This window comes from Bactrocera latifrons, unplaced genomic scaffold, assembly GCF_001853355.1.
Source record: "Bactrocera latifrons isolate USDA-ARS-PBARC rearing strain unplaced genomic scaffold, ASM185335v1 scaffold_373, whole genome shotgun sequence".
Lineage (NCBI taxonomy): Eukaryota > Metazoa > Arthropoda > Insecta > Diptera > Tephritidae > Bactrocera > Bactrocera latifrons.
In genome coordinates this window covers 113663-129427 of record NW_017537016.1, presented here as the reverse complement: position 1 = coordinate 129427, position 15765 = coordinate 113663, and the positions used below count along the sequence as shown (strand labels likewise).

General features: G+C 32.7%; 3 protein-coding genes across 5 annotated transcripts in view; 1 reads left to right on the top strand and 2 right to left on the bottom strand.

Moving 5' to 3' along the window:
* Positions 1-587: 587 nt before the first annotated feature.
* Positions 588-3161, top strand: LOC108972059 (dolichyl-diphosphooligosaccharide--protein glycosyltransferase subunit 2). 2 transcript variants are annotated; one of them, XM_018938522.1, is made up of 5 exons: positions 588-721; positions 894-1153; positions 1210-2244; positions 2297-2543; positions 2601-3161. In XM_018938522.1, exons 1-5 carry the CDS (start codon positions 709-711, stop codon positions 2993-2995), a joined length of 1950 nt encoding a protein of 649 aa, XP_018794067.1. In that variant the 5' UTR covers positions 588-708; the 3' UTR covers positions 2996-3161. The 2 variants fall into 2 exon arrangements, with proteins under 2 accessions (XP_018794067.1, XP_018794068.1); XM_018938523.1 differs by having other exon boundaries at positions 589-721; positions 912-1153.
* A 69-nt stretch (positions 3162-3230) lies between these two features.
* LOC108972058 (prenylated Rab acceptor protein 1) lies at positions 3231-4185 on the bottom strand. Its single transcript, XM_018938521.1, has 4 exons — positions 3998-4185; positions 3728-3934; positions 3477-3670; positions 3231-3421 (listed from the first exon to the last, which is right to left on the bottom strand). The coding sequence occupies exons 1-4, from the start codon at positions 4084-4086 to the stop codon at positions 3324-3326; spliced, it is 588 nt and encodes a 195-aa protein (XP_018794066.1). The 5' UTR covers positions 4087-4185; the 3' UTR covers positions 3231-3323.
* Positions 4186-8756: 4571 nt separating this feature from the next.
* LOC108972035 (bromodomain-containing protein DDB_G0278469) overlaps positions 8757-15765 on the bottom strand; it is a 9943-nt gene continuing 2934 nt past the window's right edge. Inside the window, exons 2-8 of one of the 2 annotated variants that reach the window (XM_018938463.1) lie at positions 14799-15078; positions 10844-11608; positions 10588-10768; positions 10127-10257; positions 9814-10051; positions 9347-9743; positions 8757-9288 (exon numbers count right to left, since the gene is read on the bottom strand). In XM_018938463.1, coding sequence (XP_018794008.1) covers positions 9094-9288; positions 9347-9743; positions 9814-10051; positions 10127-10257; positions 10588-10768; positions 10844-11608; positions 14799-15012 — 2121 coding nt within the window. In that variant the 5' untranslated portion in view covers positions 15013-15078 and the 3' untranslated portion in view covers positions 8757-9093. Of the gene's footprint in view, positions 9289-9346; positions 9744-9813; positions 10052-10114; positions 10258-10587; positions 10769-10843; positions 11609-14798; positions 15079-15765 lie in introns of both variants that reach the window. The other variant, XM_018938462.1, reaches the window with a different exon arrangement.

Sequence of the window (15765 nt, the reverse complement as noted above, 5' to 3'; positions counted from 1 at the left end):
TATATTTATAAATATACGTTCTCTGCTGGCGCGCGGTTGTTAATTTTGCTATAATCGCGTAAGCGGTGACTACGCCAATCAAGAAGAAGAAGAAGATTTAGAATTTTTGTGAACGTTACCACTTTATTTTGGGACTTCGCTCAACGCTATAAGACATCTGGCATCTGCTTGTTGGTTGTCTGATGATTTGTACCATGGAAAAAATGAACAACGTGTTAAATTGAAATTTTGCGTTCAAAACTGATTAAGGCTAGTAGCGGAAGTAACCATTAAGAGTAATTTCTTATCTCCAAAGATTACGTTTACAATAAAACCAACATGATCAAAACGGATTGCGGAAAACAAAAAATGCTGCAATATATTTACAAATACTTTGGGCATTTTTACGTATTCAACTTTGTCAACGACGATATAAACATTTATGATTTCAGAATATAAATAGGAACTGCACTTGTTATAATAAGGTTTATTTCTTAAATTAATTTAACTTGGCAACCGTTCGAACTAGTCACTTGGAATATAAAAGAGACAAATGATCATTAATGCGACGCACTAGTGTTTGCTCTCGCACCTGCATAATTCCAAAAGAAGAATTCACGTTGACGTGTCTGTCAAATTTTTTCAGTGTCCAAAAGCATATAATTAGTTTTCTTCAAAGTGCATTTAATGAATACTAAATAATTTGGTTCGTTTAGAAAGTGTTTCATAATGTACATTTTGGGTAAGCTATTTTAAATAAAATTACTGCTAAAGATAGCTTTAATATTTTAAAGGATTGTTTTTTGTAAAAGCCGGTTGAGAACTTTCACGAGTGACTTCCTCTACCACTTGCTGAGAACTCGTTTACCGGCAGTATATTTATATACATGCATTAAACTCAAATTTTCAAAAAGTAAATTATATCTATTTAGTACTGGTATACGCTGCGTTAGCGTTGTCTCTAAGTGCGACAACAATGGGAGCGCGTACTGTACAAGATTATCTAGGACAAAAAGACATTAACCGTTTGCAACGAGTATTTTCTGAAGGCTTAAAACTGAATGATTTGCAGGCCATTTACTATTCTTCCTTAAATCTTAAGGATTTGGATATCAAAGAATCAGCGGATTTATGTTCTAAACTGCAAAAACTTTACGAAGATTCTAAATTAAATGTAAGAAATGAACTATGTCTACTATCATTTTTCCATTAATATATATTTTATTGCAGGTTTATGAAAAAGACTTTTATCTAATTGGAGCAAGAAAGAATTTACTTTGCAAGGAGAAATTGCCTGAAGCATTTTTAGGGAAAGTTTATTCATCCTTTAAGGCAACCCCTAGTTCTTCTCAAGAAATTTTTTACAGAGTCCTCAGCCATAAGCTTTTGGGGGTACAAATTGAAGACCAAAATATCGCATCCATTTTAAAAATACTTCAAGATTTGTTAAAGAAAGATGATTCTATAGTTAGTCTTGGGTATGCATTTCATATTGCCAGCGAATTGGGTGGTGATGCAGCATTTGTGGCAGATCGTGTTGAAGACGCAATTGTTCAAGCTGATGAAGTTGATGGAAAGATGTTACAATTTGAGGGAGGTCTTAGCATAACTGCTTTGGTTGTGACTGGAATATTCCGAGTGACAAATATTTTCAAAAAACCAATACCGCTTGATTCAGAGCAAGCAGTGAAATTTGCTACCTATTTCCTTAATCGCCGTTCCGTACAATCAGCTAAAGGTGCCCATGTCCTAATTGAAGCATTGAAGACATTAAATAGTGCAGGGAAAAGTACCCCAGTCTGTATTCAATTGATCGGAAATGGACAGTTAGATTCTGATGATCCAGTACTCAATGTGGCCGTTCTGGATTTGTTGGGAAATCCTATAATACCTCCACCACAAAACATATACGGAAAAATACTTTTAAAAAAAGACAACAGCGTACTTGCTGAAAAAGTTCAATTAACACCTAAATCTTCAGATAAAAGTATATTTGCAGCCCAATTATCTAACTATAAACCAACTCGCGGTATATATTCGGTAGTTATCAATGCGGACAATACGTTCACCCAAACAATGTTTTTCAAAGTTCTTGGCCGTGTAAAAGTACACTCTTTGGAAATTGGTGTGGCTGAAGCTGATACAAGTTCGTCTGTTAAGAAACAAAGTGTTACGTATCCTCAAACTCTACCTGGAACTTTAAAGGCCGATAATACTCAAAAAATACTGCTTAAAACAGTTCTCACTGATGAAAGCACCACGAAGGTAGTGTAACATACACAATTTGGATGAATTTAATATTTTCATTTTATTATAGGTAATAACAGTTCATCAAGCCTTCGTTCTTATGTTTAATGTGGAAACGGAAGAAGAAATAATTTTCGTTGCCGAACAAGATAGTAATAAAGCCTACAAATTTGATATGGATGTAGGATCGCACGGAGCTGATTTTAGATACAAATCTGGGGATTATGAACTCCATTTAATCATTGGGGATTCATCAATTTCAAATTCATTCAATTGGAAAGTGGCGAACGTTGAATTGAAATTTCCCCAAGAAACGGGTAATATATAAATAAATATATAAATTCCTGTTTATATATTTCTAGTTTTATTTTCAGAGACATCAATGAAGCTGCCAATCCGTAATACGCTTCCAGAGATAGAGCATATGTTTCGTCCTCCTGAAAAACGACCTCCGCGTTTTGTTTCTGATGTTTTTACCGGTCTGTGTTTAACTCCGCTGGTATTATTACTGATTTTTTGGGGAAAATTGGGCATGAACTTGTCTAATTTCACTTTCGAGCTCAGCACGTTAGGATTTCATTCAGGTTTTGGTGGCATACTTGCACTATTTGCAGTTTTTTGGGTAAATTTGAATATGTTCCAAACTCTACGTTTGCTTATCCCCATCGCAGTATTCACTTTTATTTGCGGCAACCGTCTTTTACGACGTATATACGCACAAAGATTAGCAAAGCCAACATCATCTTCATCGAGTAATGCTTCCACCTAAAATCTACACTTAATTTCAAACTAAAGATAAATAATATTTGCACAGCGGAAGTCGTATTGTCTATGTTCCGTTTTACTTATTGTTTTTCGCATATGATATGTAATTTCTATTTGAGGAAAACTAAATAAAGAAACGATCACAAAAATGTTTTTGCAGATGATGTAAACATTATTTGATTGAAATTTAATATATTTTATTTATAAAATATAATGAAATTTAATAATTAGTTCAAAAATTGTGTTTAAGTATAAAAAAATTGGTATTTATTAATTTTTAACGCTCTATGGTTAATTTCTGTAAAAGAACCTTATGTGACACGTGATATTTTTTACACAACCTCTGAAAGAAATCCTTCATTTTCTTCAGTTACAATAGCGTCAATATTGTAGAATAAAGCGTGCAGTGAGATTACGAAACAAGATGCGCCTATTAAAAAATAATAATATTGATACTTTCCTGCTGTACCAAAGAGGAAACTTACCTAATGTCCAAAACAATGCGGCACCCGCACCTGCCAAGTACAAAATTGGCACAGAGGCAAAATTAATAACCATTATTTGATGATTAGTTCCCAGCTGCTGTCCAAAAATAGTGATAGGTATTTGAGCTTTCTTAATTTTATGGCATCCATATACCACAGCACCCAAAATTAGTAGTAATAACGGCGATGTGATTCTTCAGATTAATTGACAATTAAAAAATATTGGAAACTTTTTTTTACAACAAACTTACAGACAGTATATCATCAGTAATACAAATATAAATATGTAATTGCTTTGGAAGTAACTTATATTGCGCACAAATCGGTTCGTTAAACGTGGCATACTCGCTGCTGTTTTGAAATTTGAAGTATTAATAAACTCAGACCATGGGCGTATATATTTCCTTGTCATGTGTATGAGATCCATGGGACTTGGAATTCTTTGAAAGTTACTTAAACTAGGGAATATAAATATCATAACTAACATCCTTCATATAAATGTATTTATAAATAACATGTACCTGCTAAAATCCAATTGCAGTTTTTGTTGCTCATTGGGAACTTTCATTTCGCCACTAATTTCAACTCTTACTTCCTCTATTTTCGACATTTTGTATGTTGATAACAAATCGTTTTAATTTGAAGAAAAACTACAATTATAAATTTTACGTTCTCGGCAAGTTTGATGTCAATGGTCGGTTATACAAAAAAAAAAAAAAAAAAAAAAAAAAAAAAAAAAAAAAAAAAAAAAAAAAAAAAAAAAAAAAAAAAAAAAAAAAAAAAAAAAAAAAAAACATTAATATTATATTGCTGACGCAATGTTTTTTGTTTTTCTTTTATTATACATCACTCTAATAAGAAATTAGGTAATTTTGATTTTATTTTATATTTTTATATAGAATTTATTGTGCACTAAAATACGAAATATGGTTGTTTTACAAGAATTTTAGTTGTAATAATATGTCTCGGATTAATTTTCTTGTTTTCCATAAAATCTGTAAACATGTAGAACGCTATTAAACCATACAGAGTTGCCAATACAAACAAAATGTTAAAAAAATTTTAATGGGGCTGTGTACCGAACGGTAAAAATTTTAACTGTGTTGAGTTGGAGTGAAAATGGAGCAACCAGAGAACGTAATCTTATAGCCCTGACAGACGACAGCGCTAATATGCATTAGCGGGCTTAATTTACATTTATTTGCGCATTTGAAACACGTTAATGCAAGTTAGTAAAGCACAAAAATTTTGTGTATTTAACTGAATTTACCAAATTTGAGTAGGTAACGCTGCCTAAAAGTGGTGAAATTTTGCTATTGTTTGACAGATGTCGCTTGAAATCTGCCGCCTTCTTTGTGTTTACAGCATCAAATGTAAACAGTTCTTATATTGCTAATTAAATTATGTGTAAGTATATTAACAGAAACAAATTTTTATATTTTTAGATGGCAGAAAATAAACATTATTTCAATATTCTTAACTTTTTCCGCATTACAATCAACTATTGCTTTTAATTTCACTCTATGATCTTTTAACGTAGTTAATAACAAACGATTTTTTTTTTAGTTTATACTGATTTTCCAAAATTACCAAAGTTTTTGTTAATCTTTTATCTTATTCGTTTCTTTTAAATAAATAAACAAATTTCACTTTCACTTGTCTAAATTCACAAGTCTGCCGTCTGTCCCATAAAATTTCAATGCGCATTAGCGTTGCTTAAGGTGCATTAATTTTGCTCGTCTGTCAGGGCTTAAATAGCAAAAATCGGTCATTCCTGAGCAGTGTTGTCTACTTCAATTTGGTAAATTCAGCTAAATGCACGAAATTCTTGTGCATTACAAATTTGCATTAACAGGGGTCAAATGCGCAAGTAAATGTAAATTAAGCCCGCTAATGCATATTAGCGCTGTCGTCTGTCAAGGCTATTACTCTATAAAATTTTGAGGTTTAAATGAGAGTTAGCAACGGAGCGGTGAGTACGCTCGTAAAGAAGATAAAGTGTATAACAAGATGTATAACAATAGTCTTTCAAATTCCCAACTCGAATGACAATATTGAATTGATTGAAATTTTAGGAATATCAAATCTTTCTTCTTCTTCTTAATTGGCGTAAACACCGCCTACGCGATTATAGCCGAGTTAACAACAGCGCCAGTTGTTTCTTTTCGCTACGTGACGTGACGTGAGAGCCAAGACAGGAGATCTCGTCTTGCCCTCGTTCACTGCCAGACCCATTTGCTTCGCCTCCTTGTTCAGTCTGGAGAAAGCAGAACTGACGGCGTGGGTGTTGAGGCCGATGATATCAATATGATCGGCATACGCCAGCAGCTGTACACTCTTGTAAAAGATGGTACATGCTCGATGAAGATCTGCAGCTCGAACTATTTTCTCCAGCAGCAGGTTGAAGAAGTCGCACGATAGGTAGTCGCCTTGTCAATTAAACCTGTAGGGAGGTTTTACTACAAAAATGTGAATTTCATACTATAATATCTTCCGTAATAACATTTTAAAAATATATATAAAACTGACGTGAAATAAGAATTGCAGCAGTATTCCGAAATAATTAGTAAAATGAAACAATTTTATGCGCATATGCATGGTGTCTGAAATGAAGTGATGTGCTTAAAAAGCAAATAACGAAATCAAAATATTTGTATATTAGTAATATAAGTTTTAATAGTTATTTAAAAAAATATTTATCGTCGTTTGCTTCATTGGAATATGAAGCTTACATTAAATGGCTTCTTCCTGACGTTCAGTCAATACAATAAATTTTGTGAAATCGACGTTATTTTGCTTTACCCACTAAATACATTCTTCATGTTTAATTTTTAGATTCTACTTGATCATCAACCTCATCTGTTAAACCCGTTCATTCAAATCACTGACTGAGAATTGAAGCCGAAAATTTTAAATAAAAATATTTATTTTAAAGTTCTAAGCATACTCATATAAGTTATTTACATTTCGAAAAACCGGTATCAGCAATTCAATTCCATTCTCATTGGTAATGTCATGGCTTAAGAGTGAGAAAATAAGAACAGTACCATCTTCAACGATAATACTCTGCTTTAACACTTAATTGATAAGGAAAGAAATACAAATCATGAAAAAACACTTAGGGTCACTAAAAACGTATAACCAAATATAATTGAAATAAGATTACATGAACAATTTGTCACACATGTCACATGGTGTGAATTAGTTATCCATATCCATATTTTTGAAAATGTTTTTTTATAAGGAATAGGCAGTTAATTTAAAAAATTTACCAAAAATTTACATTCCATAATATTCATGGCTAGTTAAAAAAAAGTAATAGGCATACTCACAACCCGTCATAAAGCATCGTAAAATCATAAAATTATAAATTTTTACACTGGTTTAAAAAAGTGTTGTTGGATTACATACAAAAAATGAGTTTGCACATTTACAATTCTCAATGCTATGGTTTTATGTGAAGTGTCGCTTAAGACCTTTACCTACCACTAACTGTAGAAATAAGTATAATAATAAGTAGGCCTTTTAATAACGAATATTTTCTTCCTAAACCTCAATAACTGCCTTGATTCTTCAAGGAATGGAATCCATTAGGACCTCATGCTTCCCTTACAATGGGACCACATACACCAATATTGTATAGATGTTTTTGTTTCCAATCTAAATAAAAGACGGCATGGCGCTATGTCATCTTTTAAGATTAGGCGGTAAAAGGATAATGCTCTTCAATTACGGGTTCTAAAAAATTGTTAACCGCCGTTGGATATTTTGGTGTAATTATTATTCCATCGATAAGGTGCAGAGGTCCCTGTTTTGGTTCGTTAAGTATTTACCTTTGGGAAACTTATAGGGAAAGCAAATTTTGTGAGATTAGCAAATAAAATTTGTTTTTGTCACATAATCTAGTGCCACTCATTTTAATCCCCTTTTTGTTACTTTTTAGCCCAAGAAAGTCGTAAAGTCTTCATTTTGTGTTGGCGTTTTCCATATCTCTAAGCCGTCCCCGTATGGTTTCGACACTTTAATCCACTTGGTAAAGATTTTATATCTCCGCCCTTATAGAAGTTTATCCGTTCTTTCAGTTGACTTTCGAGGATGACCTGATGACTTTTTTCGTTACAAGACGTCACTATTTTCTTTTTTGTTGTAAAAGACGAACAATAGTTGAATGACTACAACCAATTCTAGCTGCTATTTGCCGAAACTCGGAATTTTGATCAACTTTTCAAATACACATCCAAAACACCACTATAACTGAACAGTGTTCAGCCAACATCATAAAAAATAATTTATTTCTTAGCCACCACACATTTGGAAATTCTCAACAAATCTTCGAGCTGCGTCGTCAATACTTATAGAAACTGTGCATGCTGATATTGATCAATGGGCGAATCGTTTGAGAGATATTTCTTTTTTTGTGTACCGAAAGTGGATAAAATCGGTTCTTAACTTCTCCTACCACTATATTCCTCCATCATTTATTTTCTGTTTGAAGGTTTTGAAGATGTATCGCAATATTTATGGTAACTCAACTTAAGGGGCTATACCAGTGTAACGCAGTAAAAAATAGTCGATTTCGTGAATTTTTTTAAAAGAAAGTATGAACTCGATTGAACGTTTCGAACTTCATTGGATTTTCCCAACTGCTGGCATGATTCCGGCCGAAAAAAATGCAAAAGGTTTATTAAACTTAAAGAAAGAAAGTATCGGGAATTTATAAATAAAACGTTAATTTTTCAATCTTCATCCAAATTAATTTTTTATCGCCTCAAAGTAACATCATATTTTCAACTCTCGCGTCGAATTTGTTTTGATTTTAAAAAATGTCGTTTCGATAAACCGCGTTCAAAGTTTCACTTTTATATGTTTGTACCTACGAGCGGTACCTCTTTAGAACGCTGCCATCCAAAAACGATTCAAGATACGACCCGATTTCACAGAATATTTTTGGAAATACACACTATCGAAAAAGCATAAAGATAACAGATTTTTGTTTTCATGTAACTCTCCACAGTTAAATTATCGAATTGAGATAGGCGACGCGTGCACATACAATATGTATATAAAACAGATAAAATACATAACTAGCTATATTTATCATTTTATAAGTATATATTTATAAGTTCAAATTACACATTTAACATTTATAATTTTACTTTAAATTATATTGTTATCGCAACCTCATATATACATATGCATATTTGATTTAAACATAATTAATTTTATTTTAATTAAAAAACAAGTACACATACCTAAAAATATTTGTTAATGTGTCTATATTCCACAATATATGTATATACCTGTTTATATTATATTATAGTCAAGTACATTTGTTTAATGTATGCATGTTTGTATACTACATGCTTATGTGTTTCTACACATGTACAAATGTTAATATGTACTTATAGTATGTATGTACGCAATCAAACCTTAAATTCAGTAGATCCAACGACAAAACTCATAACAGGTATTACATTTGGTTTATCCAACTATATCATACTTCAAAATATATTTATATTTTTATAGTTCCCACTAGTTGTATATATATTTCGAATAGAGATGAATACATCATATTGATTTTGCTTATATTTTTCATAAGGTTTGCCTGATTGATGATCTACAAACCAATCTCTCGCATGGCACTGCGTAAACATGAATTCTTCATACATTCTTTTGGTCCAAGTTGTTGGCTTAGAGTGCCACGCAATATCATCAATATAGAACGAGCCGCCACTTGACAATTATTGTTGTTGCCACAAATGGAATCGACCTCGGCTAAATAGTGATAATCACAAGCCATTTGCGAAGTTCCCTATAAAATAACGGTTAAGAATGCCTAATTTAAATATTTACTGTTTCCTAACACTTACACATAAATAACAGATCTGGTGTACTCCACAAATGGGCAAAAGGTTTTGATTGGTATCCCCACTTAGAAATTCAACACCACTACAACGTTCTGCCATTGCTTCAATTAAAGGACACTTATTTGAGCCAATTACGTAGTTTTTATTGCCCAAATATGCATCATTTAATGTCTCATAAAGTCCAGCACCGACATCCTTTTCGTTATCGTCGTTATCACTAAAATTATTGGGTAACTCCGGATAACGTACATAACCATTAAATTTCTTCTTCAGTTTTATTAAATTTTCCGAAAGATCACGATTTTTTAAGTCGGCATTATCATTGGTAGAATAAGCTCGGCTGCTGTCTGCCATCGTTTTCATGTTAATCTCCTTTGTTATGTCATTTTCCGAGAATAAACTGTTATAATAAAAATATACATCCATACATTCGTTCAATTAATGTAGGCAAGTTTTTTATATGAATTTACCTATTCATTTCCATATCTTGTTCAGTCGCCTGTTCCTTCTTAACTGACAATCGTTTTTCTAATCCATTTTCATCACTATCGTCCGGTTCGATTACATTGCGCTGTAAATGATCATCAGTTTCAACATATTTCCTCAATTTTTCCAAAGCACGACGCATTTTTTCCAAACTGTATGCTGTAGCTAAACGTGAAAGCACATGATCCTTCAATCGCCTTATTTCATCCGGATTTGCTATACCTACAACAACAGAAAATTATATTGATTCGTAAAAATACTTATGTTGCCTTCCACCCAGCTAACCTTCATGTGCACCTGTATATTTTATAGTTTCATCGATGATGAAGTCTTCCATCGATTGTAACTTTCTATCCATATTTTTTATTTCTTTAATATTTAATTCTCGTTTTTTCTTTTCCTCTTCCTTTTTATCATCTTCCTCAGCACTAGAATACAGAGAAACACTTAACTCAAGAAAATTGTGATTTTAAATTTAAGAAAATAGAAACGGAAGAAAAATAGGATAATGTTACAAGTTTACAAATATAAAGGTTTTCAATTGACCTGAGCTTTTAGGTATCTTTTTTCATGCATTTTTATTGTGAAATACGTAATGCAGCAATCATTATGAAACTGATTTCATATAAATATATTCTAATATAATATTCTATAAGAACATACTATTTCCATTCGTTACCAAAGCTGTTTGGTAATTTAGTAATGTTTTGCTTCGTGGATTTAAGAAAGTGGATAAAATAGACATTATTTTTTCTTACTTTGGATCATTTGTAGATTTCTTTTTGCGATCTATCCCAAAATATGTTGACCAGTCTATGGACTTTTTACGTCTCAGATTACTTATGCGTGCTGATGGAAAAGCGTCATTTCGAAGATATTTCTTTGCGATATTTAAATCTCGCTTTTTCTTTCGGTTTTCTATTTCTTCTTCTTCAAATTCTTTGATAAAAACGAATTTAGAGCATTTTAAAAGTTTATTATTAGAGTATCACTTTAAATTTGGAAAGATCTCACCTTCTTCGTCTTCCTCTTCACCTTCTTCCTCTTCTCGCTCTTCAGACTCAGTGCTTCCCTCATCCTCTTCATGACTCTCATGAGAGCCATGACGATCGCTGCGTTTTCGGTGCTTATGTTCTTTTTGTGTATGGCCAAATTGGGGATTATCGTGATCATTTTCAAAGCTGTGATGATGAATGCTGTGTTCGTCTAATAATATAGTTACATTTTCTTGTTTAGACGGAACCTCCAATAGCGTACCATTTCCATTAGTTGGCCCTTTAGGAGAATCATGGATAGAAGTTTGTGTTTGTTCATCAGTGGAACGTTTCTTTTTCTCGTCGCTTGCTGAAGACGAAGAAGACCCAAACAATTCGCTTAACTCTTTAGCCACCTTTTCATCAGTTTTTCCCAGATTCATATTTTCACTGTAAGACGTTTTAGTTGAACGTTTCGCGACTGGAAAGCGTTTCTTACGTTCTGAATAGGGTAACCATGGAAGTACAGGATATGAGCGCTTCTTTTGCATTAACATATAGTAGGGAGGCATTCGCATGCGTTTTTTTTCATCGAGGCTATTGTCTTCAATATCTTTCTCCTGCTGCTGATATTTCTCCCATAGATTAAGCAATGCTTCTTTAAAGCGATCTTCGCGTTCAAGTTCCTGGGCATCTTCGATTTCACGTAAGAAGTCTTTTGTTAATTCAGAACGTTCAGGAACTGTAATGCTTGCAGGAGTCTTTTGAATCTCACGTTCTCGAAATACCGAAGTGGGTTGAAAGTCTGAAATTGTTTGATACAGTCTTTAAATCTTCTTTCAATATATACACAAGGTTGTATGTTTAGGATGATATGATAAATATACTATTCAATAATATAATAAAAGGATTTAATACTAAATTGAAATATTTGAAACTCTGACTCATGTCCATAATTCTACTGCACAGTTTAAATTATTCAGGAATACCTTTCTCACTTTCTTTTAGATAAATTTGCAAACATGCCAATAAAAAGATTTTATAATTTCTGAAAATATCTATTGTTCGACTGCGACCAAACTTACCGCTTCCTTACTTCTTTCGCATAGTTTTAAATTATTACTAAATTGGATTTAAGCGTATTCCTTATCGACAAAGCTTTCCGCAAAGTAAAACATAAACATGTTTTTCAATTGACCAAAAGTTTAGAATATTTTAAATGAATGTAATAGATTTGTCCGGAAAGTAATAGGACTGAGTCGATTTAAAGAAATTATTGAACCAATCTTTACAATTCTTTAAAAACTTTCGAAATAAGCTCCTTTTGTGTCGATGCAGCGCTGCCAACGCGATTTCCAAGTATTGAAGGCGTCACGGAAGGCAATCTCTGGAATAACTATAGACAATGAGCATCGTCTCCACTTTGGATTTGCTCATTCTTCAGTGACCTTTTACCGGTCTTGTAAAAAGGCCTGGTGCCCCTTCGCGCGAAAATGTTTGTCCTGACTCTCCAGATGCTCGGAGGCAACAATCCTATCATTAGCTGGGAACGAACTCTACCGAATACAGTCGGTGCGCACACCCTCCAAAGTACAGTTGCGGCGGAAAAAACTATTCCTTACTTTACGCACAAACCCTGTATATATGTAAACTTTAAGGCCAACCGCAATAGTTCAATACATTTAACCTATTGTTGTTGGAGAAAATCTCAAATATGATAAGTGATTGTATGTGAGGAACCTTAATGAAATCTTTGCACCATTCAATTAGCCGTTGACCTTTAGCCAGAAGTATTGCCAAAAATATCAAAAAATAAACAAATAAAAATATGCTCGGGTCAATACTATCTCATATGTACCTTGGTCCTGGCAAGTTAAAAGAGTATGAAATGTTCGGTTACACCCGAACTTGGTCTTTCCTCTACTACCTAAAGGAATTTTTCGAGGTTTGATTCTTACAAGTTGCATAAGTAAATGTTCGGTAACACCCTTCCATACTTATTATAATTTCTCTTTGAAACATGCCCCAGTTTGCGCGGGAAATTTAAAATTTTAGGAGATACTTAACGTGGAAAGGTGGAAGTTGGTTTCATGGGAGAATGATTACTATCTCTGTGAATAGAGGAAGCTTCCCAACTAATTCTGGAGAAGAACTAGGGAGAGGACAGAGAAAGGTCGATTCTGGTTATAGACGAATAGGTTGAAAAATGTGTAGGAGCGCTATTGTTAAATAGGATTATATTGTGTTATTTGATTTTCGGCAGCCTCAAAGTGGGTTCACGCATTGAAATCTCCTGACCACAAAACCGATGGGAATAGTTGGGAAAATAAATCGTTTAGATGAGTTTCGTTAAAAACTTGCTGAGATGTTATTTATTTGGAAAGGAACTGAAGCTGTTCTTCGACCATTATATCTCTGAACAGGATCCTCTAAAATTAAAAATCCAAACAGAATCGAGGGAATAAGCAAGATAAATTGAAAAAAAATCAATTTTTGACCAAAATTTCGACCTTAAACTTTTTATTAAAAAAAATATTTATCGGCGAAATAAATTAATATTCTTGTATTTGAGCAGTTTGTGTTAAAATTTGACTAATCAGCTCAGCCGTTTTCTAGTAGAAGAATGCACTTCCAAACACTCTTAAATGCCTTTTTAAATTTGTATTCTTAAATATATGATTTTTTGAAAATTCTACCTGTATATATATATGTATGCTGTAGGCAGATTGTGGCAATTAAAATTATAGCAGGCAACGTACACACTGAATGTCTTTACATTACCGTACTTACGGTTTTAAAACAACAGGACTGACGGAAGTTAGTAAAGCTTCCAGGGCTAACAGTTTATTTGACAGATAGATTCGTTGTAAAGACTACTGGAAGGACTGAATTATTTTATTTATTCCTTTAAGCATTTCACTTGTCTTTCGTATGGATTACATAGACTAGCAGAGTTTGTGCTAATACAGTTTTCTATTGTTAACTGTTTATTTGTTTGCTTTTATAGCCTTACAAATGTTATTGTAAGACTCGAATCCCGAGGTAATAGAAATAAAAAATCTGTCCGCCTTCTCGAAGAAGTACGAGCGTCGATTTCTAGTTTCGGAAATAAAGTTATTTTAAAAAGCATAATGACATTTTTTGAAGAAATAAAGGATACAAACCCCTTAAGGAAATAAATGATATTTTGCAACAAGATATAGAAGCCACAGATTCATACGCGAAAAAGTTTCTCCAACGGAACTATTTTCATACATCCCTTGTCATCTGAAGACAAGATAAAGTCTTTTGTATTTCACAAATATTTTAATGATTTGTTGTACTCGAAATAACCTACAAGAAGAACAATAAATTTGGGTATACATTGTAAAATAAAATGTCCTTGTGACTTATGTTTAGATACAATAAAAAAAGAGTTAAAACGCAGTTAAAATACATATTTGAAGATTATACTATACATATTTTTGCGTTTTTGGTCATATTATAAGTTTGTTTTAACATTTTTCGTTCTCTGCTCATCAAAGAGCAAAATCTTAAATTTGTATTCAAGAAACACATATCCCAGGTACTCCCAGCAATAACATTTACTTTCCTAAGTAATAGAGTGGTTATTTTTCAGATTTACATAACATTCAAACAAACAAATGTATTCAAATATAAATACATATGATACATCCCATACTCTGATTAAAAAAGGGCTAAATGGAATATATGTACATATATGTATTCATACTCATAAACGGGATAAACAAATTTTTATCAAGGTATTCAAAAAGAGATATATGTGACGTTTGTAGCTAAATTGTGGACATAAATTTTCTTATTCTAAAAATATTATACACATACGTATATTCGATTTATCCTAAAGCATTGCACTAAATAAAAGGAGATATAGTAGGGTTTACTATCTTTAATAGAATAAGTACATATAGTATTTATATATATTATATTATTTTTTTTATTTTACTACTTATTTTGTAAAAGCGTTTATTTACCATCGTTCCAATAATCTTGATCGGCACCAGTGTTGAAGGCACCATTAAAGTAATATTGTTGTGAAGGTGGTGCATTTAATGGATATTTTCCGATATCTCGATGATGTAACTCGTCCACAGCTCCCTGTAGGGAATAAGGTGACCGCTGAACCAATGAAGCATTTGCCACACAAAATAATTGTATTAAAATAATAAAATAATTAGCAACATTCATTCTGAATGCAATTATTTGCTTAATTCGATACTTCTTTCTGAAAGCTATGAAAGGCTTTTTGATTACCTGCAATTAGATATAATAAATGTGTATAAAGTTTATGTTATTACTTTTATTTGTGTTTAATTTTGTAATGTAGTTATTACGCAGTTCACACATAGCATTTCAATAACATAAATCAAAGGTAATAGTTATAAGGTTATACATAAAGTTTGACTTTATAAACAAGCATCAGTCATAGTACGGCACAACAAAGAAGTCAGAATGCTTAACATAGCGAGGTAGTATGTTGCTCTAAACCTGATTTTTCCATGAAATTCGCATTTTGTATTTGTCTCGTAAATGACAAAAGCTACAGACACAAGTAAGGGGTACAAAAGCAAGTAAGTAATTTCGGGTGTCACCGAACATTTTATACTCTCGCATGATAAAGTGATAATCGAGATTTCAGGCGTGGTTGTGAACCGATTTCACCCTTATTTGGTACATGTCATCGCGGTGTTAAGAAAATATTATATACCGAATTTCAGTGCCCATTTTCAATTTAAAAAGAAAACCTGGATGCAGCTTCCTTCTGACATTTCTTCCGTAAAATTTAGTGTTTCTGACGTTTTATGTTCTTCTTCTTCCATTTTTGAACTGTATATGGAATGCTTAAAAGAAACGACTCTATACAGTTTGGTTGACATAGCTATAGTAGTTTTCGAGATATGTACAAAAAAGTTAGTAGGGGCCGGGGCCACGCCCACTTTT

Bases quoted from the DNA above. Each gene is read 5' to 3' on its own strand.
- LOC108972059 (XM_018938522.1), top strand. The intron at 1,154-1,209 runs GTAAGAAATGAA...ATTTTATTGCAG, and splicing joins ACGAAGATTCTAAATTAAAT to GTTTATGAAAAAGACTTTTA. The intron at 2,245-2,296 runs GTAGTGTAACAT...ATTTTATTATAG, and splicing joins CTGATGAAAGCACCACGAAG to GTAATAACAGTTCATCAAGC.
- LOC108972058 (XM_018938521.1), bottom strand. From the start codon at position 4,086: ATGTCGAAAATAGAGGAAGTAAGAGTTGAAATTAGTGGCGAAATGAAA. The intron at 3,935-3,997 runs GTACATGTTATT...TATATTCCCTAG, and splicing joins CTGCAATTGGATTTTAGCAG to TTTAAGTAACTTTCAAAGAA. The intron at 3,422-3,476 runs GTAAGTTTCCTC...ATTTTTTAATAG, and splicing joins CGCATTGTTTTGGACATTAG to GCGCATCTTGTTTCGTAATC.